Source organism: Nansenia antarctica (genome assembly GCF_963989245.1).
Source record: "Nansenia antarctica genome assembly, chromosome: 12".
Lineage (NCBI taxonomy): Eukaryota > Metazoa > Chordata > Actinopteri > Argentiniformes > Microstomatidae > Nansenia > Nansenia antarctica.
The window spans coordinates 29909129-29933855 of record NC_137682.1 but is presented as its reverse complement, the minus strand read 5'-3'; the positions used below and the strand labels follow the sequence as shown (position 1 = coordinate 29933855).

Here is a 24727-nt window from a genome sequence, read left to right as displayed (position 1 = left end):
ATACTATGGCAAACCGTTTTAACATTAATTAGCTAAATTTGACTAGTCGTAATTCGATTTTTACTAGTCTAAATTTGTATTCAAGATATCTATAACGTCATTCTGACTAGTCAAAACGACAGTTAGAGATATCTGTAATTCAGTTTTGACTAGTCAAATTTGAATTACAGATATCAGCAGTGATGTCACCGAAAACGACACTCAACTCGTCACACATCCTTATGACATTGCAGATATCTGTAATTGAGTTTTGACTAGTCAAAATAATAGTTGCAGATATCTCAAACGTCATTCTGACTAGTCAAAACGACAGTTAGAGATATCTGTAATTCACTAGTCAAAATTGAATTACAGATATCAGCAGTGATGTCACCGAAAACGACACTCAACTCGTCACACATCCTTAATGACATTGCAGATATCTGTAATTGAGTTTTGACTAGTCAAAATAATAGTTGCAGATATCTCAAACGTCATTCTGACTAGTCAAAACGACAGTTAGAGATATCTGTAATTTAGTTTTGACTAGTCAAAATAATAGTTGCAGATATCTCAAACGTCATTATGACTAGTAGAATTGTATTGCATGACGATGCTCATGATGCGAGGTATCTCATGATATTGGCGGGAGCAGCAAAGCATTTGATGAGTGTTGGCAGAAGCAATGGCGGTTGCTGTGGTGGAGGATAGCGCGAACATGCCATGAAATAGAGAGAACATATCATCAAGGGATTTGTGGTGAACGTGAGATTCGTTCACTAGATGCTTGTACTAGAAATCTACAGCGCAGTAATTGAAGCTGCTCCAGCGTTTTCTGACAACAACAGACATATCTGAAACGTAATTTCGCCTAGTCTAAACTCTAATTTAAGATATCTGTAATAACATTTCGACTAGTCTAAACTCTAATTTAAGATATCTGTAATAACATTTCGACTAGGCAGAATGAAAGTTAAAGATATCACTAATTTGAGATATCAATCATTAAAATGAATTTCAAGATATCTATAACTTTATAATAGATATCTACAATTAAATTACGATTAGTCCTAATTCCAGTTTGAGATATCTACAACTTCCTTCAAGATATCTTCAACTTAATTTAAGATATCTTTAAGGACAATGTAGATATCTTGAATTAATGGGAATTAAAGATATCTTGAACTGGAATTATGACTAGTCAGAATGAAACCGTAGATATCTGAAACTGTAATTACAACTAGTCATAATTCAGTTGCAGATATCGGCAATGTGACAAACCCCATACACTTGAATGGCAAAATACATTTGAATCTTACTAGTCAAAATATAATTACAGATATCTAAAATGTGAGTTTTGATTAGTCAAAATGATGTTGCAGATATCAGTAATGAATAGCCATTGTAGCTAATAAATGTTAAAACGGCTTGCCATACCCATCTCTTTAGGCAACACCTGGGCTCCTCCTACTCCTCTCCACACCCTGTTGTACATTATCTGAACTTTAAAAAAAAAAAAAAAACTCACTTGTTTTCCTTCTTTCTCTAGCACTGTGTCTGCAGATGGCACTTCTTCTTACCTTATGTTTTATTTATGGTGAATGATGTAGAATTAATTCACATACTCAGACATGTACTTATTGTAAGTGGCTTTGGCTAAAAGCATCTGCTAAATGACTTAAATGTCAACTTAATAAACACAAAAAACACCTAAAATCACAGGATTGAGCACAGTGTGTTTAGGTAGTCATGCTGTAGTCTCAACTATGTAGTCTTACTATGTCCATTAGTAAGCAACCATGTTATAGACGTGTTAGAGTAACATTGGATTTGTGTCACTCACAGTCAGGTTTACAGTATCAAAGCAGAACACAAAAAGGATGTTTGTAGACATCAATTGTTTTTCCATGATCCTGATTCTCAGAAAATAGTATTTTTTCATCAGCCTTCTGTTCCTCAAACACAGTGATCTAAAACAAATATTTAAAAATATTAAAGAGATATAACATAAGTAGTAAGAAATTATTCAATAGTAAGCAATGCATACAATGGTACAATATATACAGTATATGGTACATGTTGCTGATGTGCTCTTGTATTAGGTAATTCAAACATAACATGCAGCAGCAGTAGTTATCGCCTAGCACCTTGTTATTTATTTCTTTGAATGCGTTGAGACTGTTTTGTTGTACCTGATTATCTCCAATGTTAAGCCAAGGTCCAGGTAGATATAGGAACTGCTGTGGACCAACTGACCAGTGGCGTCCAAGATTCTGGCCGTTGATAAAGACCAGTCCTTTTCTCCAGCCCTATGGTTGCACAATGTAATCAGTGAATTGAAACTGAGTGTTTTTTCAGTTTTCTGGAACCTTTGATGACTTAATCACTACTATTGTTGATGAGTGATCACTGCTGATCCAAGGATACAGTATGGAGAGGAGGGGCTCTCATAAACACAGAACGTTATACAGTATGCCTCTTCACTCACAGGCAGCCTGATGAAGGTGTCTCTGGGATGGCCATCCACAGTCAGTCTGGCCTGGAAGAATCCTGGGAATGAGGGCTTCTGGTGGAAAGGCTTCCACTGGCCTGCACTTAGACTGAAACATGGGAGGAAATCAGACACTTAAACACTATGGGGCAGCACTGCAACATGAGTCATCTACAACCTAGCATACACTTTCAAACTGTCAAATCAGTTACTTTTCAAATGATATAGGGAGAGCAAGTAACCTATCATACATTTCACAGATGAAACAATCACCACATCACTGCTATAACACTTTAGGAACTCAAGGGAATACATGCTACACATTAAACGAGGCCAAGCAAATTCATCTTTGTTACAGTTTTTCTCAATCGCTTCCACACTAACACTGGAACTTGAGACACAATGACCTAGACCTGAAACTCATGTACCTTATCTCACACTAATTCTGCACAAATACAAACACATTTCATGCAAAGACAAACACATTTCCTGCAAATTTGCAGAAAGGTGTCATGTTTAACTTCGTAGCATTCAGTGTTCAGGTTTGCTTTTAATCACTGATTAATTGTAACAGACATTTAAACCAGGGGTGCCCAAATGTTTGCACCCCACTGTATATATATATATATATATATATATATATATATATATATATATATATATATATATATATATATATATATATATATAGATATATATAGATATATAGATATAGATAGATACTAAATGATCAGGACAAACCTCTTTATGAAGCCTGGCTTCATATCAAAACAGTAGATTGTAAAGTATTTTAGAGGGGTGTGATTCAATACAATGGCTCCCACAAGACCTAAAACAAAATCATATGTTAAGAGGTTAGGAAAGAGGCCACATTGATACAGTACAGTAGCTTTACTGAGCATTGTTAAAACCTTAATCCATTTGGATTTCATAATCAAGTTGATTGACCTTTAAAGTTTAGCCTGTTATTGTTGGACCACCACTCCAAACTCCTGTGCATACCAAGGGACTCTTGGTTGTTAGGATGTCTTACTTGTCTCTTATAACTATTGCTACTTTATTTATCTTTGCCTTATTTGGCTTTTTTCCCCTCATAACTGTTCCCACTTTAATTCTCTTGTTGCTGCAATGTAGAGGAACTGACGCCTAATAATTGGATCTCTTATACTTGTATAATGGGATGTAAAAATAAACTTGAAACTAGAAGCTAGAATGGTAAGAGAAGGCTGAGCATACCTTTACGCTGGTTATCCATGGATCTTCCATAATTCACTCTTCCACAGTTCTCCACAAATAAACTCAGTGTTCTCTCCCCCTTAAATGAAAAATAAAACATCAAGCACAAAATGCCATTATATAAGCTGTAACAAACATTGTGCTTGCTCTACTTAAATAAGTGAGGCAATTTAATAAGTGAGTGAACCTGTTCCGAAAATAATTATGACAGACGAATATTTCGGATTAGGTGTGCAAGCGTGATTGACACAACGTGAGTTCTAAATAAATAAAAAAAACTGATGTAAAACAAGGACGTAAAAAACATGTGCAAAGACCTTAAGACTAAATTCCAGGCACTGGAATAGTCTCCCCCTCCACATCAGATCCGCCCAGAGCATTCAGGCTTTTAAAAAACTAGCTAAAACACATCTCTTCTCCCTGGCCTTTGACCTGAGGTGAGCCTGCCTCCCGACATTGCACTTTTATTTGTATTGCACCTTGTTTTTATCTATTTATCTATTTTATCTGTTTTTTATCTTGTTTTTCTCTTTTACCAGTGTTTTCTCTTTTTATCTGTTAAGCACTTTGGGCGGCTGTTTGTCGTTGTAAATGTGTGCTATATAAATAAACGTTACTACTTACTTTTACTAAATGTAAAATAGCCTGTCAAAATTAACTCTGATCTATGGTATTTATAGCCATAGTACATTTTTGATGTTTGAGCATGTATGCCATTTGTAGACCCATGTCTACCTATGGTGTCAGGTTATTAGGTTAAGTCTTACATTTTTATGTAGTATGTGTGGTGAGCCTGTACTTTAGCTATACGTTCATGGAAATCTGTGCCATAACGTAATAATAACATAATGGAAATCTATAGCCATAACGTCTCATGCGCCTATAACGTTGGCTGCCGCGGCACGTGAGCTAGAGAATAGGAGGCTCCCCTATTTTCTCTGTGTGCAGCATGCATTTCAGGCAAAGCTCAATGTACAAATATAGGGCTGGCAGTAGCAGCTAGCAGCCATGCCGCTGGACAAACACGGTGGCAGTGGAAAAGCTGCGACAGAAAGAACCAACATCACAGGTACATGTTGTTAGTGAGATAATGCAAGAACAGAAATTCACAATTACCTACTGTTGCAGCCATTATGTGTGTATGGATGGATTATTTGTTTATTTTTGTTGTAATACTTATTTGTGAAGTATGAGTGCAGGAAAGCATTTAGGTGAGCTCACCAGGACAGGTGCAGGTAGCCATATGCTAGCCATACGCTTTTGTTTGTAGTTTGTATTATTATTAGAGTAAATCATTTTGCAATTATACATAGGTCGTCTGTGTTGATTTAATTTAATTTTAATTTAGCCATTTAGCAGACACTTTTAATCCAAAGCAATTTACAATTACGAATTACAGGGACATTCCCCCTGGAGTAACTGAGGGCTGAGTGCCTTACTCAAGGGCACACTAGTAGTGGTGTGGTTTCAGGCAGGATTTGAACTCACAACCTTCCGATCACAAGTCCAACTCACTATCCACTAGACCACCACTACCCCGTGTTGAGTTCACACGTCCAACTAGATTCTACGCAGTCTAGCCAAATCCCTTGCTGGCTTTTAATAGGAATAGCCAGCACACCCACAATGCCCTTGCCACAGAAGGAGGAACATTTTAATATTTGCGGGGGAATTGTGGGTAAAGGTGAATTTCTGTTCTTTGTGGTGCATTGTCTGATTAACTAATGTACCTGTGAGGTTGGTTCTTATCTGGTTCTAACTGTGTTACATTTGTGGTCATGTGTTTTGTTTGGGTAGTATTTTTATATATTTGTAACATAATATTAATTAGTAGATGCATGCACTCAAAGTACCGTACTTCAAATATTCATGTAAAATAGAAACATACATGTTCTTTGTCAGAATCATATATTTTTGTTAGTTATCTTTACTAAGCCCCAGAGTATTTTTTTTACAGTGTAGTTCACATTGCAAATACAGTACCAAAATAAAATAGAAGAACCATTTGCCTTTCAGTTGGGAGCAGTAAGTAAATTCCATCTTGATGATACAGTAGGCTGAATGTCCTTGTTTTCCAACTTAAGGCAAAGTTAGTGATTCCTCTTTCTTAAAAATAAAATGTGTCTAAAAACTGTTGGCTCTGCTATTACTTAGTGACAAACATATTTATCATCATCCCCAGAGGCTAATATCTAACATTGTGTTGAATATTAAGTATGCAGTTTAGAGGGCAGTTCAGCTGCACACCTACAGTATATCCTGTGACCAAAAGCGCACACACCATACCTTTTCATCAGGCAGTGTTAACTCCACCGTCTTATAGTCCAGAACTCCAACAAAGTGTCTGTCCACAAAAACCTAGAACACAAGAAGACCTCTATTCAGATTCAGATTCATTTATTTATTCAAGGGACATTGCATATTAATAAAACAAAAATAAATTGTAAATACACCAGAGTTAGCCCGAAAGCTAGTTTTCATCCGCAGTCCCTATGCCATGATGTTTTATACGGCTCCGGATAAAAGTACATTTAAAAGATAAAATATAGGTAGACATTGGCATAAATAAGTAGACAGGACAAGCATTTAGCTTAAGGGCATAACATAGGGGGTTAAAAGAGCAAGCAACATATAAACACGGTAAGCAGACTAAAAACACGGTAAGCAGACTAAAAACAAGCAACACAGACTGTACAGGTAAGACATGTTAGGCGGTACACAGACAGGCGGTACACATGACATACAGGTATAGGACAGGACATTTCAATGTTGACAGATGTGTGTGTTGATCATCCACTGTTTTAGGTGCTTTCTAAATGATTTAAAGGTGCCTAATTCTTTGAGGTGCCCTGGAATCAGGTTCCATTCACGTGACCCTCTAACTGACCAGGCAGACTGACTAAAGGCACTCCTCCTAAATGGGATGGTGCATTCCCCTCTGGTGACACCCCTTGTGGTGCGTGCCGTACTTCCTGGTCGTGAGATGAAGGTGTTAAGTGGTGGTGGGGCTAAATTGTGGATGGTTTTATAGACAAGGCAGAGGTTTGTGTAGGTTTTCAGATTGTCCAGCTTAGAATGTTGTGTTTCTTCAGTATTGTGCAGTGGTGAAAGTGTCTTGGCTTCTTGTCTAGTGTTTTGATTGTTTGTTTGTATTGTGACTCGAGTGCTTTGCAGGTTGTGGGATTTGCTTGTGACCAGCTTGTTATACAGTAGTTGATGTGTGTGAAGATCATGGCGTGGACATACATGATAGCTGCCTCTGTTGACATGTAAGTCCCTTATAAAGCGGAAGTTGGACAGATTGAACAATGACAATTTTACAGACCTTTTTGATATGTGCCTTAAAAGTGAGGTTGGAATCTAACAGCACCCCAAGATATTTGAACTCGTTCACAACTTGTAGTTGTTCCCCTGAGACAATGACATGTGCCTCTTCAGCAGAACGGTTTGTTTTGGTAAAAAACATGCTGACCGTCTTGGAAACATTAAGTTGGAGACGACAGTGGTTCAACCATGTAGTCACCTGAGCCATAGATTTGGTAAGTACAGCAGCTACCTCCGTCTTGGTCTGACCATGTACAAATAGTACAGTGTCGTCAGCATACATTAGTATATCAACTTCAGGACACACTGATGGCAGATCGTTAATAAACATGCTGAATAAGACTGGCCCCAGTATGGATCCTTGCGGAACACCAGTAGATAGATTCAGTGGCTCAGATAGGCGACCGTTTACACAGACTGATTGAGAGCGGCCAGAGAGATACGTTTTCATCCATTTCATCAGAACAATGATCGACTTTCTTATGGTGATGTGCATCATAGCATACAGCAGGGGACCCCAATTGCTTTTCATAGCGGACCACTTTTAAAATCAATTGGGAAATGGTGGGTCACTCAACCTCTAGCCCCATCACGCATCCAAACATTTATAGTGTGACAGGTTGAAATGTGTTCAGGTGAATAATTGGGTTACATTAATAGCCTACCAATATTCTTAACGAGTTACGTAAATACCAGTAAACAAGAAATATGGTGAATCAGTTATGAGAATATTAAATAGATGTTTGCTCTTTAGTCCTCCATACCATAACTACCAAGTTTGCGCACTGTAATCCACTGGTATCAGTTGCCGCCAGTAAGGGGCGGTGGATGGCTGCGTGCTCTCCGAATTATTGTATGGGTTAGAGCAGCAGCGTTCGAAAGAACTGATTCCATCACCTCGGACACACATGTTTTGCCAGGCAAACATAATCTGGCATGACACCGGCCATACACTATAATTGTTTCTTTATTGCCATGCAATCAACTTGTCAGTCAAGTTTTGGAATTTGGTATTTTATGCTCTAGGCAAGGGGTCAGCCATAGACGGTGACCCTGGAGCAATTAGGGGTTCAGTGCCTTGCTCAAGGACACCTCGACACCTCGCAGCTGAGCTGCCGACCTTGCGATCATTAGACGCCGGCTCTAACTCCTGAGCCACAGCCGCACCCCAGTATGAGCATGCTTGTTGCTAATATGAAAAGCTGAGTTATGATCATCCTGTCCTCACCTGGGCTCTGTCCCTGACATTGTTCCTGGAGTTCAAAATTCCTCCTCTAGTGATGGTCGTCTCATAGAGAGTGTAGCCATAGGACTGGCCGTTACCATTGTTGAATGGAAGGTTCTCCATGTTGACTGGACTGTCTGATTTAAAAGGCTGGAAACAAGATAAAGTACACAATTATTTTCAATTAACACCAAATTGAAATTAAAATTATAGATCCCACAATCTTGCAGAATTGCATAGTCAGCATCAATTATCTGATGGAATATGTTGTTGCCAAGCAGCCCTGATTCCACCAAACAGCTCTAGCTCACCTTGTCAGTGAACTGCAGGCTGTCCCACAGTGACAGGTGCTGGTGAATGACGACAGGCTCGTACGCTGTACTGCGCTGGACAGAGGGGACCTCAGGAAGCTTTTCACCTGGATGTGTGTGTGTGTGTATGTGTGTGTGTGTGTGTGTGTGTGTGTGTGTGTGTGTGTGTGTGTGTGTGTGTGTGTGTGTGTGTGTGTGTGGAGGGGGTTACAGAAACAAATGTTCTCAATAGTGATACAGAGATGGTGCAGAAACAAATGTTTTCAATAATAAGTTGTTGATGAAGGAGGTAATGTATCGTGGAGGTTTCTGGGTGTAAATGCATGCACAGTGATTCATCAAAATCAATATGCATTTTTTGTTATTGTCTTGTAGCACTGAATGTATGCAAACTATTGTAATGCTGATAGGGATGTAACGATACACTCAACTCACGATTCAATATGATTCACGATACTGGGTTGACGATACGATTTTCTTAAGATTGTTTTACAAAATGAGATTGCAGACAAATTATGACCGAAAAATATGTTTTTATTTATTTCTCAGACAAACTACAAAATACTGTATTTTCTTAAAGAATCCCTTTTTATTTCTGAGGTAGGGTATAGGCCTAATAACTACGATAGGGTAGGTCTATAACGTTTCTCTCTAACTGCAGACAGTCCGATGTAATGTAACCTTTCTTTCGAAAAATGTGAATACATTTCCGCGTCGTTGAAAATCAATGACACATCGCTAGTCATCTAACACAGCTTGTTTTGTGAGCCTGCTAACAATGTAAAGTAGTGTTATAGTTAACTAGGTAGCAGTGGGGATTACTCACTGAATACACTGAATACATTATTATTATTATTATTATTATTATTATTATTATTATGCAGTATTTTGGCTTGACTAGCGACTTTGTGTTGTAATTCTCAACAACGTTGAAACGTAGTTCCGTGTTTCAAAAGAAAAGTCTGAACGTTTTGATTGGTTGCCGATATGAGGACCAAATCATTAGAACGTGTCACATTTTTGTTTTGAAAATTAACTGTCTTGCGATGCATCGGTACATCCCTACTGTTGATTATACCGATTGCATGTCTGTGAACTCTGTAATGTCCTGATTCAATGAAGATCATTTACCAAAATATAAGTAAATTGTAAGTATGTGATTGAAATACAAGCCTTACTGTGGTATTGACTGAATACATTCCTCAACATGTGGTATTTTCTGGTGTAATCTCCACTCTCGGATAATGGAGCATCATAATCTGAAAGTAAATTGACAAATTACCTTTGAATGACAATGTTTATCTTTTCAAGCAATATTCAATTTCATATACATAAAACCTACCATAGCTTACAACCTGAGGTTTGTAAATGCCGAAATCCACGGCTCCATTCATGAACCCAAAGCTGGTTCCACCATGAAACATGTAGAGGTTGATGGATACTCCTCGCTCCAGTATCTCTGTCACTACAGCCACCATGTCTACCAAGGGAGAGGACAGACAATATCTACACCAGATAGCAGGCAATGAGACAGTCCTTTGCATTATGTCATTGCAGAGTTTATATAAGGTTACACGTGATTTAACCTTTTTAAATTAATTTATTTTGTACATGTACTTGACTGGGATGGAGCCTTACCCTCTGCTGGAAAAATATGATGAGATTCACCCCAGACATCAAACCACCCAGACCAATACTCCATCACAAGAACAGGTTTCTGGGGCTACATTAAGGACAAAGACACAAAAGGGGACATTTAATATGCCTTTGCACTGCTATTTTTCGAAAACACAAGGAAATAGAAAACTATTCTAGAGCAATATTCTCACCTGCATGTTAGCTAAGTACTGTATAGCTCCATAGGACAGCCTTTGCAGGTTTATTGTCTTGAGGACTTAAGAGGAGATGATTTAAATGAGGAACAATGTACAGTACTACAGTATGTAAATACATGTTTTGTTCAGCAATAACTACTGAGGGGCTATAGATATCGATTCCTAAACATGAACACATCTTATGATCTTGCTGTATCAATTGAATACTGAAACTCAATACCTCCATCTACTCCTCCACATTTCAGTCCCTCCCGGTTATCTGATGTTAGCAGAAGTTCACTGATCCCTCTGGACTGTAGAGCCTGCCGAAAGATAATTACTTTCACTCTACTTTCACTGCAAGGTCACTGCATGTTCTGCAAAAGCACATAACAAATGTATGCTCAATGTACAGTATACTGGACCTATAGTATAGGAGAGAGAGATAAACATTAGGACTATTAGTACAGCACTATAGACCGTTTACGGTTTGTTGTATGTGAAAGTGATTCATGAAACAGATTCACCTGTTTTATCCTGTTCAGTCAATATTAACACTAAGTAGACACCTCCAGATCCTTCCCACTGTACCTTCCACCTCAAGTCATGGCAAAAGCAAAAGCCATAGAAACACCTTTTTCTAATTATTATTTACATGTGGATTAGTATTACCTCCTTTATGAATGGCAGGTATTGTTCATCCTTTGCAAAAGCGCCATACTCATTCTCCACTTGAACTGCAATGATGGGTCCTCCTTCTTCAAACTACACAAATAAACAGAAAGAAAGAGGATAAAAGATACTGACATCTACGCGGCCCACAAAAGCCTGTGTGCAGTCCATGACCCACGGTTGAATGTTAATACTAGTGTTGTTCCGATACCATTTTTTGATCCCGATACCGATACCGATACCTGACCGTGCAGTACTTGCCGATACCGAGTACCGATCCGATACCACGGCGTTTGAAAAAACAAAACAAAAAAACATGTTTTTTGAGCCGCATACTCACCTCGATGTCAAATTATTGCTAACACTTAGTCTGGCACTGCTCAAAACCTTTGTAAAACAGGAAAAAATACCAACAGAGAGTGAATACTATAGAACTTTTTTTTATTGTCTACCTGGTATGGTGACAAGAAAATCAACCCCTTATAAAACCTGAAATGTGGCTCTCACAGATGCCAATCAGTGCAATATCCATTTAAGATATAAAACAGTCGTAGTAGTAGTGCAACAGCAAGTGAACATTTACAAACAAAATAACTTTAGTACTTTAAAAAAAAAAAAAAAATCGGATTTTTTTTTTGTTAGTACTCGCCGATACCGATACCAGCATTTTTGTGCGTATCGGTGGCCATGCCGATACTAGTATCGGTATCGGAACAACACTAGTTAATACATTTCCCTCCTGCTCGTGAAGACTCAAATAACAATGATAATTAATTGACATTAACTTACCTGCAGAGACTTAATTATTGGAATAAGCTTGTCAAAGAAAGAGTTCACTTACCTGCAGAGACTTAATTATTGGAATAAGCTTGTCAAAGAAAGAGTTCACTTACCTGCAGAGACTTAATTATTGGAATAAGCTTGTCAAAGAAAGAGTTCACTTACCTGCAGAGACTTAATTATTGGAATAAGCTTGTCAAAGAAAGAGTTCACTGCCTCTGTGAAGCCAGGATAGGTTGTCCTCAACCTCATGTTTTTGTCACACAACAGCCAGCTAAAAGGAATACAACATAAAAGTGTCTCAAAGGATGTTCAACGTTTAACTTGACTAAACTGCTAATGTCAGTTAGTTATTAATGGAAATTCGAACCTGGGCAGCCCCCCTAAGTCCCACTCAGCACATATGTAGGGTCCTGGACGCAGTATCACCCAGAGCCCCAAATCTGCTGCTAGGCTGATGTACGACCTGAGAGACACAGTGAAGCCCAGACAATGTTCAAGTGAGACAACAAAGCGGCTGTGGCGCAGGAGGTGGAGCCGGCGTCTAATGATCGCAAGGTCGGCAGACCAGCGGCTCAAACCCTGGCTGGCCACATGTCAAGGTGTCCTTGGGCAAGACATTGAACCCCAAATTGCTCCCATTGAGCGGGCCGGTGCCTTGCATAACAGCTTGCCGCCATCGGTGTGTGAATGGGTGAATGAGAGGCCGTTGTAAAGCGCTTTGGAATAAGGCGCTATATAAGTCAGTCCATTTACAACAGCTAAATAGCTACCAAAACAATTTCCCATTGTCAAAGGTTTACATTCCACGGGTACTGCTGCTAGGCTAATGTAAGCTGACCTTTGTGGAACTTAAATAGGATATGAAAGATTTGGACAACTTCATAACTTAATCCACACAAATCCATAAAGGCCAGACACCTTTCTTACTTTATATCCAACTGATCCTGGAAGATGAAAACCCCTCTCTCTGGCTCATGCAGGTTCCATGGTACATAACTAAAGGATAACACATGATCATTCATAACTAAAGGATAACACATGATCATTCATAACTAAAGGATAACACATGATCATTCATAACTAAAGGATAAAACATGATCATTCATAACTAAAGGATAACACATGATCATTCATAACTAAAGGATAAAACATGATCATTCATAACTAAAGGATAATACATGATCATTCATAACTAAAGGATAACACATGATCATTCATAACTAAAGGATAACACATTATCATTCATAACTAAAGGATAACACATGATCATTCATAACTAAAGGATAACACATGATCATTCATAACTAAAGGATAAAACATGATCATTCATAACTAAAGGATAACACATGATCATTCATAACTAAATGATAAAACATGATCATTCATAACTAAAGGATAACACATTATCATTCATAACTAAAGGATAACACATGATCATTCAAAACTAAAGGATAACACATTATCATTCATAACTAAAGGATAACACATGATCATTCATAACTAAAGGATAACACATTATCATTCATAACTAAAGGATAACACATGATCATTCATAACTAAAGGATAACACATGATCATTCATAACTAAAGGATAACACATGATCATTCATAACTAAAGGATAAAACATGATCATTCATAACTAAAGGATCACACATGATCATTCATAACTAAAGGATAACACATGATCATTCATAACTAAAGGATAAAACATGATCATTCATAACTAGAGGATAACACATGATCATTCATAACTAAAGGATAAAACATTATCATTCATAACTAAAGGATAAAACATGATCATTCATAACTAAAGGATAACACATGATCATTCATAACTAAAGGATAAAACATGATCATTCATAACTAGAGGATAAAACATTATCATTCATAACTAAAGGATAAAACATGATCATTCATAACTAAAGGATAACACATGATCATTCATAACTAAAGGATAAAACATGATCATTCATAACTAAAGGATAAAACATGATCATTCATAACTAAAGGATAACACATGATCATTCATAACTAAAGGATAACACATGATCATTCATAACTAAAGGATAACACATGATCATTCATACTAAAGGATAAAACATGATCATTCATAACTAAAGGATAACACATTATCATTCATAACTAAAGGATAACACATGATCATTCATAACTAAAGGATAAATCATGATCATTCATAACTAAAGGATAACACATGATCATTCATAACCGGCTGCCCTCGAACAGGCGGTACAGGACCATGTTCGCAAGGACAAACAGACTGAAGCTCAGCTTCTACCCCAGGGCCATCCAGGCCCTGAACACAGCAAAGACCTAGGTTCTGGGCCCTGGACAGTCTGGACGGATTGATGGCAGCTGCTGGATTGAAAATCAGGTGTAGTGCTGAGGCACAAATGTGTACATTTCAAGCCTGCAAACTGCGACACTTTAAATGAATGTGCAATAACACTATGTGCAATATGACAACCCTAGGGTACATAAGGTTGCAGAGAATAGGAAATGTTAGAATAGGTATAGCATAGCATAGAGTACGATAGTTATGGAGACTCCAGTTCTATGAGTGGAGCGGAGCCCCATAGGGGAGCTCTGCTCCTATTGGTTTACCCGCTACCTAAAGTAGCCAATGACTGAATTTTTCAATGCCTGCGCCCGCCTGGGGTGCTATATTAAGGGGAGTACTTCGCTCCATCATTCTCCCAAACATACAAAACAGCCAGGTTTGAACGAGTCGAAGTGGGCCAGCAGCCCTATGGGGCTCCGCTCCACTCATAGAACTGGAGTCTATCTCCATAACTATCGTTCTATATCGTGGAGCTCCGCCCCATAGGGGAGCTCTGCTCCTATTGGTTTAGGTGGAGCGAGCGAGGCCAAATGTACCCCCACTGAGACTATTAATCCGAAAACAATCTCAGCGGCACCCGGAGCTGACCACTGATGTTGGTTCAAGACAACCTTAAAAAGTTGGCCCAACCCACACCGAGTCTGCTCCACTGATCTAGCCCTTACGTGAGCACGCAGGGTTGTAGATCTAACGGAACATGTCCTGGAGGAGGGTCCCCTCCCCAGGCACATCCGTAATCATCCTGACAGCACTTGAATAGCATCCCCAACCAGGGTAATCCAAGTGCCATCCCCACTACATCAGTCCTCAGCAAACTGAGGACAGAATGAGAAAAGGATGAGGAAGAAATATCACTTACCTAACCCTTACGTTGGGTTGTTGATCTAACAGAACATGTCCTGGAGGAGGGTCCCCTCCCCAGGCACATCCGTATTCATCCTGACAGCACTTGAATAGAATCCCCATGACCAGGGTAATCCAAGTGCCCTTCCCACAACATCAGTCATCAGCAAAACTGAGGACAGAATGAGAAAGGATTAAGGAAGAATATCACTGACCTAACCCTTACGTGAGCACGTAGGGTTGTTGATCTAACGGAACATGTCCTGGAGGAGGGTCCCTTCCCCAGGCACATCCGTATTCATCCTGACAGCACTTGAATAGAATCCCCATGACCAGGGTAATCCAAGTGCCTTCCCCACTACATCAGTCATCAGCAAAACTGAGGACAGAATGAGAAAAGGATGAGGAAGAAATATCTTTCAAGTAATACCGTATAAAAAGTGATGGCGACGACCAAGACGCCGCCACACATATCTCCTCCACTCCCACTCCCCTGAGAATGGCCACTTATGTGGCCATGCCCCTGGTGGAATGAGCCCAAATGCCAGTCGGCACGGGCTGCCCCTTCGATTCGTATGCGAGGCTAATAGCCTCGCAAATCCAAAGGGACAGCCTCTGCTTCGAGAGTGGTGTCCCGGCTTTCTGTCCGCCATAGCAGATCAGAAGCCGGGGAGAAGATCTCAGTCCTGCCGTGCGCTTCACATATTGTGCCAACGCGCGCACCGGACAATACAATGTTAAACGCCTCTCCCTCTCTCCGTCGTGAGGAGGAGGAAAAAAAGGCGCTCAGAGCACAGCTCTGAACCCTAAACCCACGATTAACCGTAGGGATAAAAGCCGGGTTAGGGCGTAATACAGCTTTTGTTTCGTCATCAGATATGATCAAACAATCTGCCCGTGACGAGAGAGCGCACAAATCACTCACTCGCTCAGCCGTAGTCAAAGCGAGGATTAGACTCGTCTTGAGAGACAATAAAACGCAACGACACAGTGACAATGGGTTCGAATGGGGGCACGCACAGCGCCTCTAGCACAATCGACAGATCCCATTTTGGCATTAGAGTCCTATGAGGGCGTCTAAGCCTACACACTCCAGTCAAAAAACGCTTAACCAGCGAATGACTGAAAAAACCAGTGTCGTTGTCGCAAAACCCTCATGACAAGCTGAGATGGCAGCCGCGTAAACTTTAACAGTTCCCGCCGCCAATCCCTTGCACAAGAACGTTTCGACCCGACAACAGACAGGGTCAACGTTCTGTCCCTCACACCACTGTGTAAAACTCGGTTTTACAGCGTGCCGCATATCCCTTTGCAGTGGATTGCGCGCGCGCACTCTGAATGGTCTGAATGACCGCGTCTGTCAGACCCCTGCGTTCTAACAATCCCTCTCAGTAACCAGGCCATGAGGGGCCCCCCCTCATAGGCGGCCCCTTCACCAAGCCTCCGGCTTGAGAGAGTGCATCTTGTCGATGAGGTATGGGCCATGGGCCCTCTACCAACATCTCCATCAGTTCCGGAAACCACGGGGCTCCGGGACGGTCCGGGGCTACAAGAATTAACTCTAGCCTCTCTGACCTCACTCGTGCCAACAGTGGGAGGATAGATGTCAGGGGTGGGAACGCGTATAACAGGACCCTCGGCCATGGGTGGTGTGCGAATGTATCGACTCCCAATGGCGGGTTGTCCTGTTCGCGCAGGGAGAACCAAAGGTGACACTGCGCATTCGTCCGTGACGCAAACAGAACCACTTCTGCTTGCCCGAACCGTGCCCAAATCAGCGACACAATGGAGGGTGCTAACCTCCAGTCGTCGTCCCTCGGGCCTCCCCGTGATAACAGATCTGCTCCTTCGTTGAGCAGACCTGGAATGTGGAGAGCTTTCAGCGAACTCAGGCGACTCCGCGCGCGATGACGCGCGGGTCTCTCCAGTAGCTCAGGTCGGTTTTGACCGATCTCTGTATTACAATCAACTTGAAGAATTAACTCTAGCCTCTCTGACCTCACTCGTGCCAACAGTGGGAGGATAGATGTCAGGGGTGGGAACGCGTATAACAGGACCCTCGGCCATGGGTGGTGTGCGAAAGTATCGACTCCCAATGGCGGGTTGTCCTGTTCGCGCAGGGAGAACCAAAGGTGACACTGCGCATTCGTCCGTGACGCAAACAGAACCACTTCTGCTTGCCCGAACCGTGCCCAAATCAGCGACACAATGGAGGGTGCTAACCTCCAGTCGTCGTCCCTCGGGCCTCCCCGTGATAACAGATCTGCTCCTTCGTTGAGCAGACCTGGAATGTGGAGAGCTTTCAGCGAACTCAGGCGACTCCGCGCGCGATGATGCGCGGGTCTCTCCAGTAGCTCAGGTCGGTTTTGACCGATCTCTGTATTACAATCAACTTGCGACGGCGTCTCACTGGAACCAGTCGCAGTCGTGCGAACCGCCTCTGCAGTCTGCGCATGTGTAACAGGCCTAAGGGGACCACTACATGGGCTGCAGACATCAGTCCTAGTAAGGACATCCTTGACAGAGCGGTGATTGTATTTGTCACTCGACACACCCGGAGAGCTGACGTCAGTGTCGCTCTCCGTGGTGCCGATAAACTGGCCCTCATCTCGACAGTATCCAACTGAATGCCTAGATAGGAAAACTGTTGAGCCGGCCACGGAGCACTCTCTGTCCAGTTTACAGCTAACCCCAGCTGAGTGAGGTGCTGCACCAGTGAGGTTGCGTCCCGAATGGCTCGATTTGGGCATTGGGCCAAGACCAGTAGGTCGTCGAGATATGCTAATATGCGTATCTCGTTTCGCCTCAGTGGTTCGAGTGCTGTCTGCACGCATTCGGAGAAAATTCGAGGAGCAAGCGCGTACCCGAAGGGCAGGCGCGTGTACTCGTAAACCTTCCCTTGGAAAGTAAAACGTAGGAATTTCCTGTGCCACTCTGTGATTGGCACACGAAATACGCGACCCTCAGGTATCTACGAAAGGGGCGTTTCGCCACTCTCTTGTTGAGGACCCTGAAATCTAGTATGGGTCTCATGTCTCCCGAATTCTTTGGGACAAGGAAATACGGGGAGTACCATCTCATGTCCCACTGGTCCCTCGGAACCATTGTCACTGCGCTCTTTGTTAGGAGATTCGTAATCTCCTCCTGGAGCGCACGTGTTTTTATCGGGCAGGACAAAACAGTCCCTCTCACGCCCCTGAAGGGCGGAGGAGGCTGAATGAACTGTAGTGCATATCCCCTCCTCAATGTCCTGTCTAGCCAGCCCGACAGAATACCTGCCCCTTCTAGCCATTCTGTATAACGCAACGACAGCGGCTGGGCCGTCTGTTGTGGTGCAGTCGACAGAAAAAACTTGAATTTCTGTATGACCCCAGCCGCCGCTGCCCACCGAGGAGGTGGCACAGCCCAAGGTGGGGTCATTTCGAAAGGGATGGGCTGCCGTCTGTAAAGAGTGTTTGTTATGTGTAACAATGCTCTTTATTGACGCAGGTTTATTATGCCTGATAATCAAAAAACCGGCCGCACGCTCATGAGCTGGGCCAGGTCTTGATAGACATGGAGGGGTTTTTGATGTAAATAAAGGTCCCTCTATACGGCTACATACAGGGGTGTTTAACCCGCTACGTGTCGTGATAGGGGTAAGTCCGTTAGACAGAGAGCTGGCCACACGCCGGTAAGCTGGGCCAGTCTCCGGTTTGTTTCTAACCGGTAGCGAGTCGACCACACTCTGACAAGGCAGGTTGATTTCCGCTCTGGTAGATAACGGTCCCCCTATACGGCTACAGACAGGGGTGTTTAACCCGCCTCGTGTCGTGATAGGGGTAAGTCCGCTAGGCAGAGAGCTGGCCACACGCCGGTAAGCTGGGTCAGTCTCCGCCTTGTTTCTAACCGGTAGCGATTCGACCACACTCTGACAAGGCAGGTGGGTCTCCGCTCTGGTAGATACCATGGAAAATCCTCCTTAGGGATGGTTTGCCGTCTGTAAAGAGTGTTTGTTTTGAGTAACAATGCCCTTTATCGACGTAGGTTTATTATGCCTGATAACCAAAAAAACGGCCGCACGCTCATGAGCTGGGCCAGGTCTTGATAGACATGGAGGAGTTTTTGATGTAAATAACGGTCCCTCCATACGGCTACAGACAGGGGTGTTTAACCCCCTTTGTGTCGTGATAGGGGTTAGTCCGCTAGGCAGAGAGCTGGCCACACGCTGGTAAGCTGGGCTAGTCTCCGCTTTGTTTCTAACCGGTAGCGATTGGACCACGCCCTGACAAGGCAGGCGGGTCTCCGCTCTGGTAGATAACATGGGAAAATCACCTTTACTGAAAAAGTAAGGTGGGGATTTTCCTTCCTTTGCCTCTTATGAGGTAGCAGCCATGAAGAGGAAACCGGTGGTGGGGTCATTACCGACCCCTCCGCCAGTGAAACCGGGTCACGCTGCCGTGGGGGGCCGTATCGGGCCCTCCCAGTGGTCAGCGGCGGGGGCTGGGGATGCCGAGTGGGGCATGGCTCCGTCGGTAGAGGTGGAGCCAGTGCCGCATCACGCCGAAAACTCCGTTTCGCAGCCGTTGACGGCCTAGTCGTCACCACGGCGGAAGAAGAAGAGGTGGACCAGGTACATCGTCGCGGCACTGAGCTTGCTCAGAAACTCCGCCTCCGCTGCAGACAGACCGTTGGGTCGGTCTGTGGTGATTTTCGCAATGGCGGCGTTAAACACGGCGATGTTATTCGCCGCCGCCGCCGCCTGCGCACCGAGCTCATCAGAGCTTTCTGATTCTGACACCGGCACCGACCACTCAGCTGGGTGAGGGCGGTGTGATGTCAGGGCCGGCTGAGCGGGCGGGACCATCCCTACTTGGGGAGGTGCCTGCCCAGAACGCCGCTCTGGGGCCTGTCCGGACGCATCATCGGCAGAGCTATTCGAGTCGGATAGCATCCCCGAGATAGCGCCCGCCAGGGGAACGCTCTCCTTGAACCAGGCCATCCCCTTTCGCCTTTCCGCGACGGAAAGGAGGTGGAAGGGGAGGCAGCTGGGGGAGGCGACCAACGCCGCCTCGGCATGTTCGGGGCCGAGGCAGACGTGGCAGAAGTCGTGCTTGTCCTCCGCTGCTAGGAAATCGCAGCGGCAGGTGTCCCTGAGGAACTTCTTCGTGGTCGGCGGCGGACGATCCATCGCTGAAGGGAAAAGTCTCCTCCGCTGAAAAGTGTCCTCCGCTGCTTGGAAGTCGCAGCGGCAGGCGTCCCGGAGGAACTTCTCCATAGGCGGCGGACGATCCATATCTTGAAGGGAAAAGTCTGGCGGGTTCTCCAGTCTTAGTAGTCGTCCTTCTCAGTCTTCAGATATAAACCCGTGCTGAACTTTTTGGGAGAATGATGGAGCGAAGTACGCCCCTTTATATAGCACCCCAGGCGGGCGCAGGCATTGAAAAATTCAGTCATTGGCTACTTTAGGTAGCGGGTAAACCAATAGGAGCAGAGCTCCCCTATGGGGCGGAGCTCCACGATATAGAACAGCACAGTGTTTTATTTGTACAGTATAGTATAGTGGATAGTGTACATAGCCTTTATTTATGTAAACCAGCTCCTTTCCCTTCTTGTTTTTTTCCCGTTTTTTTTCTTCTTTCCTAGCACCAGGGGAGCCCCCCCTCCCAAATTTCGTTGTTTGGTACCTGTACTATATCAATGACAATAAAGTCCATTCATTCAACTAAAGGATAAAACATTATCATTCATAACTAAAGGATAAAACATTATCATTCATAACTAAAGGATAAAACATTATCATTCATAACTAGAGGATAAAACATTATCATTCATAACTAAAGGATAAAACATTATCATTCATAACTAAAGGATAAAACATGATCATTCATAACTAAAGGATAAAACATGATCATTCTCAGTAACTCTCCATATTTAAGCAGCAGTGATTCCAGGTAGGTCTGCATTAGAACAGGACATGAGATGCAGTGTGTCCCTACGTGGTGAGAGTGTTGATCCCACAGGCTTTCATCTTCACAAGACGGTCCTCCCAGTAAGCTCTGGGGACACGGAAGTAGTGGATCGACCCCCCCAGGATGCGGAAGGCCTCTCCCTCCAGAGTGAACTGGGATGAGTTGGCCCTCAGACCCTCTGTCCTGCTCATCCTGCTCATCCTCCTCACCTCCGACTGCTTTCTGGAAAACAACATATATAAAAGAATTAAAATACTAGTCTGTTGGACAACATCATTGTTATGATACTGTTCATGAAATATCTGAGATGCTGTATGCTACAAAACTAGAAAGTAATTAAAACAACATGGACACCATATTCTAACAGACACAATTGAACATAAGTAGGCCTACTACGCAGCATTTGTTCTATGCAAACAGAAAGAACCTCTTAAAATGACAATCAGACCCCTCGTTAAAAATAATGCTGAAGCGACTTACCTCAATGTTGATATTCACAGTGTGTCTGAAAAACTACCAGTTGAAGCAGGACTTGACCTGGCAGCAGGAATGAAGGGAGAACAATGAAGGAAGGCCTAGAATGCTATGGACAAGGGGACCCATTGTCATTAGCACACAACTATAATGCTGCTCTTTTGTGTTGCAGTAACAATAGTCAGTGCACTGTGTGTGTGTGTGTGTGTGTGTGTGCGTGTGTGTGTGTGTGTGTGTGTGTGTGTGTGTGTGTGTGTGTGTGTGTGTGTGTGTGTGTGTGTGTGTGTGTGTGTGTGAGAGAGAGAGAGAGAGAGAGAGAGAGAGAGAGAGTGAGTGTGTGTGTCTTTGTTTGTGATGCATTGTAATTATAAATAATAGACATTTGTATTACAACTAGAAAGTACAGCACATAATACGTTGGCACAACATAGACGAATGTTGCCTGCCTGTACAGTATAGCATCAGCAAAATGTTGGCAGAAGGATGAAATACATTTTTTTTGTGCATTGGTATAGCATCAGGAAAATGCATCATATTAGCCAGGGGAAAGCATGCATCATGCATCATATTAGCAAGGGGAAAGCATGCATCATATTAGCAAGGGGAAAGCATGTATCATAGAATGCACCTGCATGCACCATGTCATCACCTATCACGTGGTTAAATAACCACACTGACAAACTACTATTCTATATTCTAAAATGAATACAGTTATTGTGCATTCTATTTCTATACTTTTCATTGTGGCATTTTCTATGTTGTCTAATTCACTGACCTATTGTAACTGCAGCAGCCTTCCCTGACAGCAGCAAGTATCTGATTTACGTCATTACGACATCTAAACTGAGGAAAAATGCATCTTGAACGTATCTCCAGGGCAGGCGCTCCTTTGCCAACCAGAGGTTGCTCTGACCAATCGCAGTCTATAATTACTGACATAAGCACAAAACGTGTGAAGAAAGCAAGGTTCTGCATCCCTTGTTGTGGGAGGCTGATGCATAATGAATGTATGTATGTACTTTCTGTTTCAGTTGATATTTAGCTTGACTACCACATCTGCTTGATTGTGTGTGGCTACTTTTCAAGGTATGAGATTACTTCAACACAAAAAAAAGTTATGGAAGTGCAGTAGGTAAAACAGCGCTGCATTCATTCGGTACACACGCGTACCGAACCAAAGGACCCGTACCAAAAATCTTCGGTTCGAATGTGTGTACCGTTACACCTCTAATGTTTAGATAGATACTGTACAGATTAACGGGGTAAACATGACTGATGCAATGCAGTATGAAGTAATTGTAATACACTGCTGTACTGTGTTTTATTTATGTTTGTGCAACCACAGATTTTTTTGTAGCAAAAGTATTTTAAAGGCCATCGAGTACATTTCCAGAAACTCAACCTAGAAGGCATAAAGTATCTGGGTGCAATGCAAGTGAGTAAATAAATGGTGTTGTGTGCCCAGATGACTGTCTATTAAGATCATTCTTGTTATTATCCAGCACCAGCGTTGTCATAAGGTAATCAGCTCCACCTGACACTTATTATATTATGCTGTGAATTGCATTCATATAGTCTTGGGATGCCTACGTACATTAGTATTGTCAGACATGCCTTTGTATCTAAAAGGAGTGGAGTACATTGCAAGCACTCTTCTCAGATGAATCATTGATAACAACAACACAACTACTCAAGCAGCTTTATTCTGAATTCACAATGAGATACAAAATCTGTATATTTTTCTAGGCCTTTCATCTAGCCCCAGAAGCCAAAGCCTGGTGATGGAGTTGGACTGGGTGGTTTGACCTGTGGGGCGACCTTCACCAGGTGTTTGTCTGCTGAGGTTAAGGCATATCTCCTTTAAATAAGAACAATATTCCATTTGTTCATTTGCTTTAATGAAATGACTCTGCGAAATGACAATAATTAAACAAGTCCTGAGCAGGGCGAATGCAGGTGTAAACAACAACATGTAGAACAGTAGTCTATCTAATTCCCTTTCCGGTGCGTGCACCTAAACATATGACCGTAGTGCAATATTCCCTATCTCCCCCCGAGCCTTTAACACGACTACAATAAAGGCTGAAACAACAACAAGCCTATAAGAAGAGAACAACTGAAGTGTCCGTACAAATCACAAATCAACAAGCAAAGTGCACAACACGACACAACGGCCATATAACCTAGTAATGTCAACCCATGGAAAAGTCCCTACACAGGTCGCCCTGGCGGACCGGCGTAGGCCTGACGGCGGCGGCGGCAGCGACGTGACCGGGACAGAAGGGGTAGAGACCACTGTGGCCCCAGGGGCCGGCAGCGACATCTGGGGGACGGCACACCCTGGCGAGTCTCGAGTTGGTCTCACAGGCGATTTTGCATTTTGCTGATGCTATACAGGCAGAGGTGGGGTGTGTCCCACGCCGGGGAGAGCCCGCTGATGGCAGCGCCAGCGGCGGGGCGGACCCAGGCTCCGATACGGGTATTCCAGGGCCGCTTGTGGGGTCAGGCAGCCGCGGCACAACAATGGGCGCCGGCCTGGCGATGCGGATCACCAGATCATCATAGATCGATCGGGGCGGAAGCTGGTCATTGCGAACCGGGTAGAACTTGCGCAGGAATCTCCTGTTCCGAAGTGTGGAATCCTGCCCGAGCCGTCAATCTTGATCACGTATTGATCGTGCTGACGCACCTCCACGACGCAGCCCGTCCTGTCCCATTTGTTGGGGTGGGGTCCTGTCTGGTTCTGTACACGGACCAAATCCCCAACTACGAGCGGCGGAAGGCGTTTAGTGTGCTCCGCCCAGGTGCCCGCTGTGCGGATATGGCGTTTGCGGAGGGCCTCCTCCCTCGCTGTCAGTGTCTCACGCCAAGTTTCATGAGGCCTGTATTTTCCGGGGGCGATCGGGATGAAATCGCGTATTGGGCGGCCGAACACACACATCGCTGGGGAAATCTTGGTGTCCGGGTCGGGCGTGTTGCGGTACTGCAGTATCGCCCTCTGCACGGCATCAGTGTCGAGTTCACCCTTCGGGCCAGTGATGTCAGTGATCAGCCGTTTAATCGTTTTCACCCCTATCTCTGCACGGCAGTTGCTGTGGGGGAAAGCCACTGATGAGAGGCGATGGTGGACCCCCCATCTGCGCAGGAAAGACCTGGTCTCGGCGGATGTGAACTCAGGCCCCCCGTCTGATGAGAGCTCCTCAGGTGTCCCGTATGTCGCGAAGGCACGACGTAAGTGGCTTATCAGGTCGAGAGCGCCACCCG

General features: G+C 43.3%; 1 protein-coding gene across 1 annotated transcript; it reads right to left on the bottom strand.

The window, feature by feature from the left end:
- Positions 1 to 1813: 1813 nt before the first annotated feature.
- LOC308168235 (beta-galactosidase-1-like protein 2) lies at positions 1814 to 21180 on the bottom strand (the record flags this gene model as incomplete). The annotated part of the gene is made up of 18 exons (XM_080542742.1): positions 1814 to 1949; positions 2172 to 2288; positions 2468 to 2579; positions 3194 to 3299; positions 3707 to 3785; positions 5993 to 6064; positions 8259 to 8405; positions 8567 to 8673; positions 9745 to 9825; positions 9909 to 10046; positions 10205 to 10289; positions 10396 to 10460; positions 10622 to 10703; positions 11053 to 11145; positions 11998 to 12106; positions 12203 to 12298; positions 12763 to 12831; positions 21017 to 21180. 18 exons carry the CDS (start codon positions 21178 to 21180, stop codon positions 1839 to 1841), a joined length of 1833 nt encoding a protein of 610 aa, XP_080398868.1. The 3' UTR covers positions 1814 to 1838.
- Between the last annotated feature and the right edge of the window lie 3547 nt (positions 21181 to 24727).